General features: G+C 45.8%; 1 protein-coding gene across 1 annotated transcript; it reads right to left on the minus strand.

The window, feature by feature from the left end:
- Window positions 1-1,261: 1,261 nt before the first annotated feature.
- On the minus strand, window positions 1,262-14,302 carry pgk1 (phosphoglycerate kinase 1). Its single transcript, NM_001292917.1, is given in 11 exon segments — window positions 1,262-1,685; window positions 1,986-2,084; window positions 2,763-2,940; window positions 3,385-3,564; window positions 4,083-4,197; window positions 5,248-5,367; window positions 5,817-5,920; window positions 9,158-9,302; window positions 9,821-9,976; window positions 10,427-10,477; window positions 14,139-14,302. Coding segments are annotated over 11 exon segments (1,254 nt in total). The 5' UTR covers window positions 14,204-14,302; the 3' UTR covers window positions 1,262-1,644.
- Between the last annotated feature and the right edge of the window lie 3,524 nt (window positions 14,303-17,826).

Consider the following 17,826-nt stretch of genomic DNA (forward strand, 5'->3'; position numbering starts at 1 on the left):
TGTGTAGTGACTGCATTTTGTAGATGCATGCAACAGCCAATTTGTATTCAAAGAGGAGCAACTTCCGGCCTTCCGCCGTCATTCAAAACAACGTCTCAAGGTCACATGTGTGAGTGTGGTACAATGTAATTGTACCCTCTGATTGCTAACTACTTGTATTTCCATGAGTTGCCTCTTTGTGTCAGCCCGGCTCGGTTGGCAGTCACCTTTGCCTCTGGGCTGGCAGGTGGTGTGTTCGAGCTCCACTTTGCGAGTGCAGATCCTGCAAAGCGTTTCAGAGAAATTTCTTGAGAATTAATCAAATGCAAAGATTAGTAGCCGGTAATACGCTGTGCACAGAAACTGCAACACAAGCCTCGTCTGTAGGCACAAGAGCGGACATACACTACATACTGGGGTAACAATATCATCATCAATAAATTATAGTGTTAGCGAGAACTGAAGCTCTTTATTTCAAATTCACGACCAGAGTTGTTATTCTTCGGGCTGTTCACAAAGTCCTGTTGGCCCCAATTTTTTTTCTTGATGGATTTTTATTTTCCGTTGCAGATGAGTGGAGTGTAACAATGTCTTGATACCAGTAACTTCCTCCTCACTCCATCCATGTTACAGAGGATGTGGCACTGCACATGGCGACGGATCATTTTAACCGCCATGAAAATGATGGTGCTCACTCACACACAGATCCTCCGGATGGTCTAAATACAGCCAAACACTTGAATTGCTTCTAAATACAATTATCATCATTCATCCACATTTCAGCTGTTGGTCAGTGCACTGGAGATAAAACACATGGGGAAACTTTGTAAACACCTTGTAGTTAAGAGCTGGCTGGGCTAAGTCAGTTGCTGGGCACGTTTCAGTCAGGTTGTCGGATTGGCTCTGGTTACCATTCCTTACTGAAGTGCTGGAAAGTAGGTCATGTTATGTATTCAGCTGCTGGAAGCACAAAACTCTTATTTGCAATTCAAATGAATCAGATGAAGTTCACCTTCTGGCTCCCATTGCTTCAGTCAAAACCAAAACAGGTTTTACACTGAAATATTATAGCACAGAAACAGAAACCCAAAAGACCATTCTTTATCTACAAGCCTGGATCCACCGTACCATACAGGGAATATGCAACAGGGGGCTTTGAGCACATGATCGCACTTCCTACCTCCTCAATGCAACACCTTGGGTTGTTTACCGCTTTCAATACGCTTCGCCAATTCATTCATCATCTCACACACACTGAATAAAACAGTCTTCCCGCAGTTGTGCACAATTATTTATTTATTCAGCGGCCATTACAGTATTAGCTCCAAACAAAATGGAAACCGTAAACTTGTGTTGCGAACAGCTTGGCACTACAGTGCAGGAAATCACGCCACGTCTTTGGAAAAGCGGCCTCAACGGTACGGGTAAAGCTGGAGAATCAGGTAACTGACCGCACAGGACGTGTACATGATAGATGCACAATCATTTCAGGGGCCCAAATATATATAAATTCTAGAGTCAACACAACACCAAACTCTTTATCCTTCTATACACAGGGTTCTGAGACGGGAGCTTTTGTTTGTGATAGTAAAGTGTTCTAATGCACAACAGTGAAATGTGAGGGCCGTGTGCTGGGGAATTCGCAACCTGTGCTCCTCTCTCGCCTTAGACATTGCTCAGAGCTTCGACTCCAGGGAGAACTTTACCTGAAAGAGAGAAACAGAATGAGGGGTTAGGAAAGCTTTCTGCATATCAGATTCAGGGGGGGTGAGGGGGCGAGTTGGAGAGAAGGGATAAAGTTGCACCTGTTCATTCCCTCCATGCAATAAAACCGTATAGCTTGGAATTGCCCCTCAGGCCTGCCCTGAGCCCGTGCTCTCTTCTGCTGGCTTAGTGTATCTGACAACATCAGTCCAATGAGTTCACAAAGCATATACAACAACTAGAGAAGTGTTGTATCCCCTGGTGATGGACATAAAATAAGAGGACGCTGCAGAGTGGCTCACCTTCCAGCAGTTCCAGGCTGGCTCCACCACCGGTGCTGACGTGGCTGACCTTGTCCTCCGTCCCCCACTTGGCACAGCACGTGGCAGTGTCTCCCCCACCTGTGAGGGGCAAGAGAGAATAATAATAAAGTTCGCATTTGATATAGGGCTTTAACAGGCTGTTGACACATCTCAAAGCGCTTGACAGGATACGCTGTAAAGTCGATCAACTGTTTATTTTGTGGGCGAAATGCGGAAGCCGGTTGTGCACAGTAGTGTCCCACAAACAGTGGTAGATTATTTGGGGCATTGTTGGCCAGTGAAAAAGTAATAAGAGGCCGAAAAAAAGGGCCGAATGTGAACAACGGGAAATGCTAATAGAGTTAACTGAGAAGAGCCACGACCAACTCGAGAGCATTTTCACCCAAGTAGCACATAAACTAGGGCCGTAAAATTATATATTCATAACAATCTTCTCCATTTCCTTTACTCCAGGGGCTCGTTAGCTGATCGTTAATGTAGCATATTTAGCGGAAACAACATTATCTAGCAAATGGGGGGGGGGAAGAGGGAGAAAGTGGGAAAGTTAAGAGGACATTTGTAAGCCCACTAAATTGGAAGCTCAACGGAATTCAGCAATAGCAAACCCGTCAACTATATTCAACTGAATTCTACGTTATATCAAAACAAATTACACAAAGTGAAAAGCAATGATCAAATGTTGTGTCACAGCTGCTCTGGACTATGAAATGACATTAAGCTAAATACCTCCCCCACCCCACCCCCAAAAGCACTCACCGATAATAGTGATGGTTCCCGCCTTGCTGACTTCCACGACTTTGTCCATCACGGCTTTGGTGCCTTTGCAGAACTTGTCCCATTCAAACACCCCCACAGGCCCGTTCCACACGATCAGCTTGGCCCTGCCCACAACCTCCACAAACTTCTTAATACTCTCGGGACCACAGTCCAAGCCCTGGGCAGGAGAGAGAATGAATTTAACACATTGAAAACTACTGCACTTCCAATTCATTTTTTGGGGGGTCAGCCAGGTGTCTGATACATGCAGAAACCAATCACCGTGCTCAAAAAGCTCCAAACCAAACTGAGAATCCAGGCATCCCACCTACACATGGAAATCCCAGAGATAAGATTGTTGGAATGGTGTAATGTGCACTCTCTCCCTGGAGGGATGCCTCCTGCTTACCTACTTTTGGGAAAGCATTAGGCACAGGTTGGCAGGAGCCAAGGCTTGAGGAGCCCAGAGTGCACATTGGGGGAAACTACCAAAGTCTAACCAGCTAAAACTGCATAGCTTGCAATTGATAGCACTGACCGGAATTTTTCAACAAGGCCAAAATTCAGAGCCACTGAATACTGTGTTCCAGTGACCCGAGTGTCCCAGGAGCAGCTAATTTACCATTGAGTGTGCGGGAATTCCTGTTGCTAGAGTGGCTGCTCCAACTTTGGCATTTTCATCAAACTTGTCAGCCGTCACAAAATCGACCGGGAGTGTGATGGTCACCCCGTTCTTCTTTGCTTTCGCCATCAGCTCGTTGACAATCTTGGATCCTTCTTCATCAAAGAGGGAATCACCGATCTAGAAGAGAAAAAGCTATGAAGTAGTAACAATTCCAGGGACCCCACTCGTGTGCTGCTCTCTTAACTTAGGACTGAAAACTCATTGTTAAAATCTTCAAATACCTTCACAATTACAGGAAAAAAAGGACTAAATGGAGGGAATTGGGATGAGAGTAGATCGCTCTAGTGGAGGAGCAGGCGCTAGGGTAGGTTCAATTGACTGAACGATCAGTTTCTACACAGTATATCTATGACATTATCAGGAAAGGCACGCCAGCAAACACAGGCTGGTAAACTCTTTAGGACGTGTAGCATCGTTACAAAATCACTTGCTACAATATCTCCATTTAATAATAATAATCCTTGCATTTGATACAGCGCCTTATCACATCTTCATGACATCTCAAAGCGCTTCACAGAATGTACTATAAAGTGAATTGGCTGTATGCTTTGTGGGTGAAATGCGGCAGCCAATTGCACACATTTACCACTTATAAACTAGATGCCTGAAGATGGAAGTCCCCACCGCACACACACCTCCATTTTATTGATGACCTTCAGGAATGTGAAAGCCATTCCTCCTCCGATGATCATTTCGTTCACCTTGTCCAGCAGGTTACTAATCAGCTGAATCTTGTCCTGGACTTTTGCCCTGTCAAACACCAGTAGGGGAGAACATTAAAACTACAGGACTCCTAGAACAGTTTACTCACTCACGGAACACGTGCAAACAGAAAAAGCTCACTTTGCTGAACTAATTTAAAGTAAAAAGAATCAAATCAAAGTTGCCTTAGTCTTAAAAGATCTCTGGGATCCATTCAGAAGATGCTGAATCCATTAAGATGTTCAAGACTGAGGTGGATAGATATTTGTCAGGTCAAGGTATCAAGAGATATGGGGTAAGGACGGGGTAATTGGAGTTGAGGTACAGATCAGCCATTATCTTATAGAAGAGCGGAACAGGCTTGAGGGGCTGAATGACCTTCTCCTGTTGCTGTGTTTCTCAGGTATTTCAATGAGGTCTTCTCTTTGTACTATAGTGCCACCAAGAGGCAGTGTGGGTGCACTGCGGCACCGTGCCTCCCTTGGAACCTTTACTATTGCTGGCGTATAATAATAATAATAATTCTTTCATTTGATATAGCGCTTTTCACGTCTTCTAGAATATATATTTGTGTACGATTCGCGGCAGCCAATTGCGCACAGCAGCGAACCACAAACACTCATGGACTGAAAATGACCAATTTATTATTGTTTTTTGCTTTGGAGGGATTATTATTAAGCGTGTGAAGTAAGGAAACATCTCAAAGCATCTTTTACAGGCAATTACTGTAGTCGTCGGTATACTTGTCAGTAAAATCTGTAGCCAATTTGCACACAGCAAGGTCTCACTGACAACTATAAAGTGATCGATTTATCTGGAGGATTGTTGGCCAGAACAACAGGGAGAAAGAAATTCCCCTTTTTTGTTCCAGTTAACATCACAGATCTTTGATGTCCACCCGAATAGGCAGATGGGACATGAATATAACATATTAAGTACAGCATCTCCAATCATGGAGTCTCCCCAGCACTGTAATGGAGTGTCAGGACAAGCAGCAGCTCTAACGTCCACCACCTGCGCTCCTCACTTCAACATGGTGAGACAGTTGCCCACACTGTGCACACAGGGCACAGATCAGTCTGGACCCTGGTCACTTACCCGCCCAGAATGGCGAGGAAGGGCCTCACAGGGTTCTCCAGAGCTTTAGCAAAGTAATCAAGCTCCTTCTTCATCAGGAAGCCAGCAGCCTTCAATGGCAGGTTCACACCAACCATGGAGCTAGAAAGAAAACAAAGGAGTTAGAGGCAGAGTCCAATTCTGGCATTGTATTTACTCAACAACATGCCTCTGCAGAGGAGAGGACTCGAGCTTCAGAAGGATGTATAACCGAATACCAGCTCCGCTGGCTCTAATTTTAAGACTCTGCAAACACTGAGGTTGAGTCTTTCTTGATCAAGTTTCTTCACACTACAAAATACAGTCAATCCTCTTTACGGTATATCCTGTGAAGCGCTTTGAGACATCTCAATGGCGTGATAAGTATAGTTCTTGTATATTCTGGGACACGACATGTCAAGCGACTGCCAGGGTGGTGGAAGGCAAACTGGATGGACCCTGACCTTCTTTCGCCTAGCAAATTCGTATGGAATAAGGCGCTGTGATATACCGTTCTTATCAAATAAGACGCCGTATCATATGTCAGGATTAATATAGACCACGTAGCTCACCTGTGGGCACGATGAGCTGTTCCAAAAGCATCGTTGATGTAGACGTCGCCCAGCTTGGACAGCGAAGCTCGGAACGCATCGACCTTCCCAGGTTCTGCTTTGGTCTAGAAAAACAAAGATTGGATCACAATGGCATCTAACCTTGTTCCAACATAGTTTTACCCACTTCCCCAAGTCTCCCCACATCAGTCATTTCAGGGCAAGCAGGTAACCAGCTCCCATCCTGTGTGCCATACGCCATTTTCCTTTTTGTCTTGGGTCAGCCAGGTGTCTATGACACGTGTAGAAACTCACCGCTATGTTTAGGTGTATCCAAACCAGACTGCAGAGTTTCACACACACGTGGCACTGATACCTGGAAATTTCCCTGTTCCTGGAATGGAACGCGCATTCTCCCTAGAGGGGAGTATTAAGCACAAACTGAAACGGTTTGGGGCTTTCCCTGCATATTCCTGCACTCCAGGATACACATAAACCCCCTCCACTTGCTGCCTGTCCCCCAAAGGTTTAACTTCAAAATCCGAGTCCTGGCTTGAAGTAATCCCAAGGCTGCCCTCTGCTCACACTGTTTTGGAGCTAATCTAAAATGACAAGATAGAAAAATCAGACTGTCGTTTTCAACCATTATAAAAATAAAAAAAGATTATATAACTATAGAACCAAGGGGAAAATTTGCTGAAATGCCATTTACAGTAAAGTTGTCGAAGAAAGTTCAGCATCTGTCATTTTACTGCAGCTGCATATTGCCATGACATGTGCTAAAATAAGTAAGGCCAAAGGGCACCAGTCTATACTAGCTAAGCTCAAAGGTCTCTGCTATCAGCTGAAAAGGTCAGAATGTCTGAGCAACTGGGCTGGCTGTATCTGGAGCTATCCTAATGTGACAGACAGCCCAATCAAGATTAGCAGCTCAACATTAAGGATATGATGAACCTAAACTAAAGGCCACCACTCTGAGCATCAATGCGTGAGGGACTTCTGACACACAGTACGAGACAAGGTTTAAAATAGTACCAGGGAAACAGGAACCCAGTCTTTGGCATTCAATGGACAAGCTTTTGGGATGGCTAATGTGAGGTTTAGCACTCTCATCGAGGTGGAAGTACCCAACAGAATGGATCCAAATTTTATTCACTGAAGCACCTGATAAATATGAACTCTATCTTGTATCTGCACTTTAGTGAAGGTCCAAACCACATAATTGTGTAAGAGCAGCTTTTAAGTCATGGTCTGAGTCAGATATATTAATGAGTTCAACAGAGAGCACCATCTATACCCCCCTTCAATTTTCTACCCATCCTTTCTGGATTGCTGGGACTAATTCCAGTGATGGCTCTCCTCTAACACCTCACTCAGCACCCATTCTTTGTGTGCGAGGCTGGATAGTGACTTGTCTATGGTAAGCATTGACAGCCTATAATTGCATTGAGGGCTTGCTCAACCCTCACCTGCGTTTGCAGAAGGATCAACCAGTCAGGAATCACAAGCAGGAATTCTGGCACACTCCACCCTTGCGCTGTCTCTCTCCCTCCCTCCACAGCCCAGAAATGCAGGTACCAATCTAGCAGCCCGACTGTCTCATTCAGAACCTCAGAACCAGGGCTTAGACCAATGAACACGGGCATCACCTAGCCAGTTCGAATGTCACATCAGCTGAATTTCAGAGACCAAACAGCGCAGATTGTTCCTATACAGAGAAGTAGTAAAGTCACCGGGTGCAGACAGCACACTCAGAACTGTGCAACAACTGAAATCATGACAAAGTTGACTTTTTTTTAAAAAAAAATTGCTAGTCAGCATGTCTGTTCCCAGCTGCTGCAGGTTTAATGCAGCAGCTTTGCTCGGTTGAATGCTTGTCCCATAAACCAGAGAACTGAAGGACGACTCGTTGCCCCTCCCACACCCCCAGGCTTCCTGACATTCTATCAAGGTCAGCTCCATGTCTCAGTTACAATTCGCCACCTTGGTGCAGCAGCTCTAGATGCTATCTGAAGTGGATTAAAATAAAAGTCCTGACAACCACTGACTTATATTTACCACAGCAGTTTAGTCCACAAAATCTACTGAGAGATATTGTGGTTGGGCTCAGGACATCCTCTCACCACACTGATTATTACAATTACTTGAAAGTATATTCGCTGAAATTGAAGGATAGCAAGAAGATATATTAGATATAGTCAATACGAGGTGTCAGCCTGGCTCAGTTAATAGCTCTCTTGCCTCTGAGTCAGGTTATGGGTTCAAGACTCACATCAGGACTTTGAGCTCACATCCTCTGTACATTTAATAATAATAATAATCCTTGCATTTGATATAGCACTTTTCACGTCGGGAGGACGTCCCAAAGCGCTTCACAGAACACACTGTAAAGTGAATTGACTGTATATTTGTGGGCGAACGCGGCAGCCAATTGCGCACAGCAATGTCCCACAAACAGTTGTAGATTGAAAATGACCAATTTTTATTGTTTTTGGAGGGATTATTATTAGGCTCTGTGTGGAGTAAGGAAACTTGCCCAAGGTTTCGCCTTCTGCCTGGAATTGAACTCAGGTCTCTCGCTTGTAAAGTGAGTGCTCTAACCACTGAGCTACAGGACTCCACATAGATATATTTCTCTCCATTTTCCTTTTTACCCACCACACACTTAAAGATTCAGTGGTTTTGAAGTAATTACGGCACTTTTCAGCAACTTATTTGGATGAGCAGATCAATTAAGTACATCATAATAATAAATAATAATCCTTGTATTTGATATAGCACTTTTCATGTCTTCTAGATATCTCAAAGCACCTTACAGAATACACTGTAAAGTGAATTGACTCTTTATTTGTGGGTGAAATGCAACAGCCAATTGCGCACAGCAGTGTTCCACAAACTGTCGTGGATTGAAGTTGGAAGTGACCAATTTATTATTGTTCTTTTTCTTGAGGGATTATTATCAGGCATGTGGAGTAAGGAAACTTGCCCAAGGGTTCGTCCTGCCGGGAATCAAACCCAGGTCTCTTGCTTGCGAGGTGAGTGTTCTAACCATTGAGCTACAGGACTCCATAATGCTGATTGGAAACATCACTTGGTGGTCAGAGGTAAAGTAGATTAATTTACAGAAGATCATGGTTCCAACATTGTAAACTTCAACCAATTCCTAGAGTTATTCCCAGTCCATGGATGGAAATTGTGACCTACTCTGGCTCAGCACCAGTGGCTTACAACTCAAGTTTCCTGGAAATAGTGTCCAAACACAACTTTGATCAACGATGAGCACTCCCAGCAGATAGCTCAGTATTTGCAGGATTTACTGAATGTTACTACAGTTTGCCCACCTTACCATAGTTATATCTTACCTTATTCCCAGATGCATCCTTTCCCTTCCCTTCTTCTTCCACATGGAATCGGAGATTTTCCAGGAGAATCACACTTCCAGGAGCTGGGTTAGCGCAAGCTTTCTCAACCTCAGGGCCCACACAGTCTTTCAGGAAGGTAATGTCCCTGTTCATAGACGGGAGTGAATCAGGAAAAGTCTCTATACAGTTAAACCATTGAATAAATGAGTACACAAGTAAAGCATGGAACTAAAAAACACACGTAAAAGAACACAAGACTTTACCACCTCAAAGTATCACCAAAAACAATTTAACCTTCATTCATTAAGAGGCTAGCATTGTCTGCAGCTAAGTCACAGTATACTATACTATACTAGACAGCAAATGAACGTGTATACAGGAACAGCACTGTGAAATACAACGAACAAAAATGTTCACACGCTCACGTTTTCATTCACTCCTTACCCATTTTATGATCCCATAAGCTGTTCTCAATTTTCTTTCATCTTTGAAAAGTTCATCAATTTCATGCGTATTCCCAGGGTACACACTAATTTGCGATAAATGTTTAAGAGCCAACCATTTCCCCCCACCTAAACATTTATGAATGATCTCTGGACATGCTGCATAGGACAGAGCTGTATTTAAGTAGGTTGTCACAAAGATGCTGTGAAGTTAGTATACCTTCCCATAAGCTTCTTCAGCTCCTCTGCAACTGGTGCCAGTGAGAACTTGTCAGGCATGGGCACACCATCAGGCCTGCCCAGGTGGCTCATGAGGACCACAGACTTGGCTCCTTTGTCCAAACAGTGCTTAACACTAGGAATGGCAGCTTTGATCCTATAGGAAGCACAACAAGAGGTTTCATGTAAAACACCCAAAGTTACCGACAACCTGAAAACAGTTCCTAGTAATTGATGATAATCCTTATGCAGAATGGAAATAAATAAGACTATTACATCGAGCCAGGCATGCCAGTATTTACAGCAAAAAGACCCCAATACATTTATGATTACAATGTAGGCAGTGCACAATGCTTCATAATAAGGGAAAATCAAATGCTAAATTGAAGATAAAATGGTGGCATCCACTGACCACTTGACACATTGCTGCATAATGCAGTCACTGCCTAATAAGTTGTGTAGAAATGTGGGACATTTGAGTTCTAATGCTCTTGCAGAACCTAAACCCCTGGACTCATTCCTGATTTGTGACTCACTGTTGTTAAGATTCAGAGAGAGAGAGAGAGAGAGAGAGAGAGAGACAACAAATCAATATGGTACACCTCACCTTTGGTTGTTAGTGATCTGATTATTCTTCATTGGCACATTGAAGTCCACCCTGTAAAACAGTGGAAGTGATACTTTCAAGCATCAGTCACAGCAATACACACACTGCACATTAAACAGCACTCAAAATTCACCCTCAAAGGTGAACCGTGAAAAATTATGTGTATCCCGGTTCGCAATTTCCACAGTATTCTATCTAAACAAAATACAAACTCACTGCAGCAAGACCCAGTACTAAAGAGGATTCAACCATGGTCTCGGCTTTCCAGCTGCTCAATGAAATTGGGGAGTGAGAAGAAAACGGCAAAATAAAGTCCTGTGATTGAAATTGCTGGAGAGAAAAGATTGTTCTAAAAATGGGATGTCACGCTGGATCTGAGATTTGCTAAGACGTGGGGAATAGCCCTACAGGGGTATTTACAACACACCCTGCAGCCCTATAATACACATCTATAGCGGCACAGGTTAAACAATCACCCACAGGATGTCTGGGAACAAGATGGCAACCAGTCGCATTGGCTGCAGTTGGGGGAGGGGGAAATCAAACATCAGAAATCCAGCACAAAGTTAGTGAGAGGCTCAAGTCATGACTAAATTCCACCTTAGCCCTGTTATAATCACTATAAGAATATTAAATGTATGTTAGTAAATTGGAACCCTCCCCACACAAACACACAACCAACCGCTCAGAATTATCCCAAACGGTGATCGGGTCCTTTTAACCACCATCTCTCTGAAACAACATTCCCAAATGGATTCATTCGGAAAAGCTGCATGTGAGAGGCGCCCCCCCCCCCCCCCCCACCCACCCCCACTGTTTGCTTTGCTGCATCACCATTGTCCACAGGTCACACAATCTGAAAAGGAGCCCATCACACATCTGCTGTCAGCTGGACAAAGGAGCCAATGAGCAGGAGAAATCCCCCTGACTTGGTGGAATTAACAAGTCCCTGAGCATTATACACGTGTGAGCGAATTTCAAGCAGCTAACCTCCATCTCACTGTACTGAACTTTAATATCCTTAATCCTAGTCACTGGCTGGTTCCCAAACCAACCGTAATATATATAATCCGTAATAAACACTAGACAGCAAATATTATAGATGAAATATCACCAGTGCAGTGGACCTGTGCAATTTAATCACTGCTGCACATCTGAGCACATTTTAAAGACTCATTTTTTTTCCCCCAGTTATGTAGTCAATAAGCCCCTAACCATACCTCATCATAAAATGGTTATGCTTCTTAATATAGGCTGCTGTTTCAGAATACAATATTCATTATTTATAATTGATAGTCTCTCTGCCTTTAGTTCTCTTACTGAAAGCCTTTATCCAGGCCAACCACAAATACACCTGATCTGCTTCCACCACACGTGATTCCTCGCCTCTGCCCTTCTCCTCCAAGCTGCTCACACAGACATATCTCTGCAGCCTCACTGGAGCTTGCTGCTCAAAGCAGATGACATCCTATAATTCTTGAGCTTTAATATTTTATGCCTAATTTACACCGCTGTAATGACCACCCTCCTCACACATCCTTCCAGGAAGTTTTTTTTAAAAAAAAACCATTCTCACCCCCCTCCCCCCAAACAATCAAAATCATCGGCGTCTTTCCTCAAACCTGTCAGGGTGACCAGTTTTGAAACCAGGTCTCCAACTGTCCCATTACAGATTTAGTTAGTGATACAACCGTATTATCTGGAGCACAATTTATAAAACTGCTACTGAAATTGACCCTACTGTTTAATAAAAAGAACAGGAAGCTAAGTACCAGCAATGCTAGTTTTGAAACGCCTTGGTCAAAGTACAACTGAGGTATATAGTTCCTTTAAGTACAACACTAAAAGAAACCTCCATGTAAACTCTGTGAAGCCAGTCCCTGAGGCCGTTCTGAAGATGAGCGATGTGGTAGGCAGCAGCCCAGAGGATACTCTGACCTCTGCCACGGTAAGTGCTGAAATCTGTCATTGGGAGTACAAATGAAGCCTGCTTTTCCAGTACTGTATTTCTGTCCTTCGCAAGAACCAACCAGGCTTCAAATTCATTCATTCGGGGACAAGTGTTTCATACCAGTAACTAGGGGGAAAAGAATATGCTCACGGCACGACATTTAAGATTAAAGGTCACCAGTGAAAGTATTTTTAGATTTCTCAATGAAGCAGGGGGTAAAGGTATCACACGAAAGGTCTCTCTTTGCCCCCTCCAACCCTGAGAAATCCATAGGAAAAATGTAGCCCAGGCAATTTTTTTTAAAATATAAAAATGACTGTTATGCGAATTAATAAAACAGAGAATCAGAAAACAGGTATTACCACAGAGCGAGACAAATCAGTCAGATCTACAGAAACACTGATTCATAGGCAGAATGTGTAACCTGCAACCCTGGCCCCATTTCATCTACACAAAGTTTGTTTAAAAAAAAAGTCTTTTAGACCGGGAATGTCCCTGGATCAATCAGTACCCCATGTGCTGAGACTGCAGCCCTCAGATGGCTTAATGGCCCTGGGTCAGACAGAAGAGATAAAGGAAGAGAGAGGACTTTTCGTCTCCCAACACTGTTCACAAGCACTCACCTCCCCCCCACCCCCCACACACACACACCACCCCCTCCATATTTAAAGATATCAGGAAAGGACAAGGTGTGAGTATCAGAGTTTTCAGGCGCCAGAGGGCAGAATAAATGACTCAATATTCTTTCCGAAGACGGAACACTGCTGTGGGAGGGCGAACTCATTGAAAGAAAGAGGCAATGCAATAAAACCCCATGGGCTCAGTGACCACCCACTCACCAGTGAGGGGCTACAAAAAAAAAGGGGGGGGGGAAAGGGGGAAGAGAATGTATTTGCTGATCTTCACAGCACATGTGCAAAAGTGCCCAAAGTCATTCCACAACCGCACTGCACTTTGACATTCTGTCCCCATTTCACAAGTCACTTACGCAATTCAACCAACAGCTTAACAATGCAATCCCACCCTCACCTTCCTCACCCCCCTCCCACCCTCACCTTCCTCACTCCCCCCCCCTCACCTTCCTCACCCCCCCCTCACCATCCTCACTCCCCTCCCACCCTCACTCCCCCTCCTCACCATCCTCACTCCCCCCCTCACCATCCTCACCCCCCCCCCCTCACCATCCTCACCCCCCCCTCACCATCCTCACTCCTCTCCCACCCTCACTCTCCTCCTCACCATCCTCACTCCCCTCCCACCCTCATTTTCCTCACTCCCCCCCTCACTATCCTCACCCCCCCCCTCACCATCCTCACTCCCCTCCCATCCCTCACCATCCTCACTCCCCTCCCACCCTCATCTTCCTCACTCCCCTCCCATCCCTCACTAACCTCACTCCCCCCCCACCATCCTCACCATCCTCACTACCCCCCCTCACCATCCTCACTCCCTCCGTCTCACCGTCCTCCCATCCCCCCCCTTCACCATCCGTATCCTCAGGGCCCCCTCCCCCCCACGCCACCGCCCCTCTTAAGACAATCCTCACCACCCACAACCTTCCTCTTCATCACTCCCCTCACCATCCTCCTCATCTCACCATCCTCATCAGCCCCCCATCCCCTCCCCCAGACATCAGCCCCACCCGCACCCCCCCCCCCCCTGTGTGTGTGTGTGTGTGTGTGGGGGGGGGTGAGGCCTACCCCCTCCCCAGCCTGACTAAAGCCTCGCTCGCTCGCGTAATAAAGCGCGGCGGCCGCTCACCTCATCACCACCCTCTTGCCCTTCACGTCCACCTTGTCCAAGGTCAGTTTGCTGGAGAGAGACATCTTGTCCTGACCGACTTTTCCTCACAGACACCGACACTGACGCGCGCGCTCGGCCGCTCCTCCAGTCAACCTCCGGGCGGGCGAGTGAGTGAGTGAGTGGACCTGCGCTGCGCGGACCTAACCTGCTAGCTCAGCCCAGCCCCGCCCCTCGCCCGCTGATTGGTCTCCGCCGCGCACTCCTCCCCGCTCATTGGTCCGCGCCGCTGCCACTCAGCGCCATACCTCCGCCCCCTCCGCTCCTCCCCCCCCCCTCGCGCCGCAGCCAAGTTCGGTTGCGCCAATGCGGCTGCGTCAGAGCTGCGGAGTCACGTAGAGCACGTAGCCTCCACCGCCCCGCCCCCCTACCGCCCCGCCCCCCCACCGCCCCGCCCTCATCACACCGCCTGTCAATCAACCAGGACCTGTCAATCAACCAGGACCTGTCAATCATACCCGGGCTGTAATAATAATAATAATAATAATTTGGTCACTCCATAATATTGCGCCTCATCACATCATTGAGACGTGGTCTCAAAGCGCTCCACGCAATATACTGTAAAGTGTAGTGACTGTGTACTTTGTGGGCGAAAGGCTATGCTCGAATGGTATGGCTGCAGCACAGGCGGAGGCTGCTTGGTCCACTGCGTTGCTCTGGCTCTCCCCCCCCCGAAGGCTGCTCACTCCCTGCTGGCCCCACTTGCCAAGTCTGACCCTCCACGAGCTCTGAGACGCTGCCCCGCGTGGAGAGCGCGATATAAGTGCAAGTTGTTGCTATTGTACTACAGATTATCCAGAACTCTACAGCTCGTGTCCTCTCCTGCACTAACCTCTGTGACCCTATCACCTCCCCCACCCCCTATCCTCGCCCGGCTTCACTGATCCACCCATCCCCGAGGATCGAGTTCAAGATCCTCGTCCTCACTTTTAAAGCCCTCCACGGTGTTGAAGCTCTCCGGGACACTAACCTGCATGAAGGGAGCTATATAAATGCAAGCTGTTGTTGATCCCTATCTCTGCAACCTACCAAAACGTTATCAACCTGTCCGAGACCTCCGCTCGGCCCGCATTGTGTAAAAGTATGCAATCCGGAATGGTGAGAATAGCTGAAACGCACAGAAACCCGATACCTTTTCAGTTGCTGAGAGGGCAAAGACAGCAACCTTTGTTCGTCTGCATCTGAATGCAGGCTTTAACCTGCCCCATTGATCAGACACTAGGAACAAATAAGCCGGTGACTCGCGTGATCGCACACGAGATGCTGCTTTTCACAATTACCAGCAGGTAGCAGTGTTCGTTTGGATCAGAACTTAGTTTCTCACTCCTCGCAGTACTGTCCTTCTTCTTCCAGGAGGCAGCGCTGTCTGGGAACAACAAGTCAACATGCAATTTGGGAAGGGAGAGTTTGGGGATGATCTACTTCTCACTAGTTGAAATTATAATAATAATAATAATTAGAGAGTATGGGAATGAGAAGAGGCCATTCAGCCTCTTCAGCGGTGCCTTCGGTCACCCTCCTACCCCTCCCCTCCCGATCCCAACCACCAGCTTGGGTGCGGATCCCTGACTATCCAGCGCCTTGGGACATGAAAGCCGCTGTACAAATGTAATTTGTAGCTGGTGCATACCCTGAGATGCTACCCTGCGTGAGTGGCATTATATAAATGCAAGTTGTTGTTGTCCTGAATGCTAGACCCGTACATTGTTAACGATCAAGGAGAAACCCCGACACAAGAAAAGTAAAGGCAAAAGTGAGAGCTTTTAAGAGTATAAATAAAGGCACATTATATACTTTATTCATCTGTACAATAATAAATCATGTGTAAATTTACAAAAAATAGTACACACCATATCTTCACAACACAAGACGCTTCATACAAAGAAAAGGGGATATTGACCATTGACAGGAATGTGAACAGATGCAGAGTATAGACATAGAGAGAGCGACCCATCCGGTTAGGGACTCTTCCTGCAGATGAGTTTATGCTCAATCGGGTTTTATTTCAGTGGTGGGTGAGGGAGAGAAGAGAGAGAGGGAGATTTAGATTATAACTATCCCTTTTGAGCGTTAGATTACACTAGGTCTCAAAAGGGAAAGTTGAGAAAGAGGGAATAGGAAGAAAGGTTGTTGAAAGTTTGTTGGGTGCTCGGTCATTTGAGGGTCTGATGATGAAGGGTCACAACCAAAATTTTAAACTTCTCTCTCTGGTTCACTTGGATCATTATGTGTTTGTATTGTGGGGTTAGAATGCTCTTTCATACCATCCTGGCTAAAGGCTAGGAATCAATCCCTGTGCATCTATCTGGTTTATGATCACAGTGTAAAGTCTCACCTTCAAACCCAGTCACAGGAGACGTGGCTCTGGAACCCTCACAACACACTAGCACTCAATAGGGTGTCACATCCCCTCTCTCCCTGCATCCCCCACCTTTCTCAACTTCCTTCAGCACCCAAGAGTAATGCAAATTCCTGGCCCATTTCTGAATGTGGGATGAGTAAAAAGAACCTGAAAACTCGAGTAGCACCTCAATGGGGAACACAGGAACTCTGAGCACAGCAGATAGAAAACTCCCAGCACCACCACCGCCTGAGAGAATGCAGAGGAGGGCAAGAGCTGCTTCTCATCACCTTGACCGACTTACTGACCATCAGGTCCGCCATGTCAGGTTCAGACCACTGTTCACTAAAGCCCGTGTTTAGCAGAGACACAGTACAGCACAGTTTATGCATCAGCTTCATATTTGGATTTCCATTTCAGATATGTACGTGGAAGCTACACTACTGTACCAATCATGCCTCACCAGCCTTTACAATGCATCTTACAATAACTACAATCTTACAATACAATGCTATAGTTATAAAGTGGCTAAAAGACAGACAGAATTTAATAAAAAACAGCAGCGGAAATTACAAAGAGCAAGTGTGAGAGAGGCAGGAAGTTGGGGGAAACATGGCTGGGGGTTTGATCCTTGCTCGGTCGTTTGTGCGCCTGATGATGAACGGTCATAACCTAAATGTTAACCGCACTCTCTCCCTCTCATTTCCCTTGCTTTCTCTCTCTTCTCTCCCTCCCTCTCTCTGTTTCATTTGCATTATTATGTGTTTGTAAAATGGTGTGTAGTGTGCCTTCACACCCTGAGCAAAAAGAGCTGGAGTGTTCCCCAGGAAGTATTGTGTTTTTAGGAAGTTTTCACTATGTCTTCTCTTCAGAAGGGAAATCTCTCTCAGACAGCCTCAGGCAGGGAAGTCATTGCTGATTAGAAAGATCCTCTTCAGTCTGTCCTCATCTACATATACAACATTCTCGATGCTTCCAGCGTTTCCCTCAAGCAGTCTCTCTTGTCAGAGCTATCTCTTTGGCTTTTATCATTCAAAAATCAACACAACTTGAGAAATGAATGTTTAACCACCATTTTAAATTGTCTCCTCTCCTCACCTGAAGGCATTTTAACTCAATTTACTTTCCCCTGGGGCAGGTAGTGCACTAATGCCCATCACTCCCTGAAGCTACACCCAAGAAACTATACGAGATTATTCCTGTGTGAGTCTGGCCAGTGAGCGTTGACAGAGCATTTTTTGGTGACCCTGTACCTGAGCCAGCTCCTGTCCTCACCCAATCAAACACACTTTAGCCTACAAAATACAG

This window comes from Callorhinchus milii, unplaced genomic scaffold, assembly GCF_018977255.1.
Source record: "Callorhinchus milii isolate IMCB2004 unplaced genomic scaffold, IMCB_Cmil_1.0 Scaffold15, whole genome shotgun sequence".
Taxonomy (NCBI): domain Eukaryota; kingdom Metazoa; phylum Chordata; class Chondrichthyes; order Chimaeriformes; family Callorhinchidae; genus Callorhinchus; species Callorhinchus milii.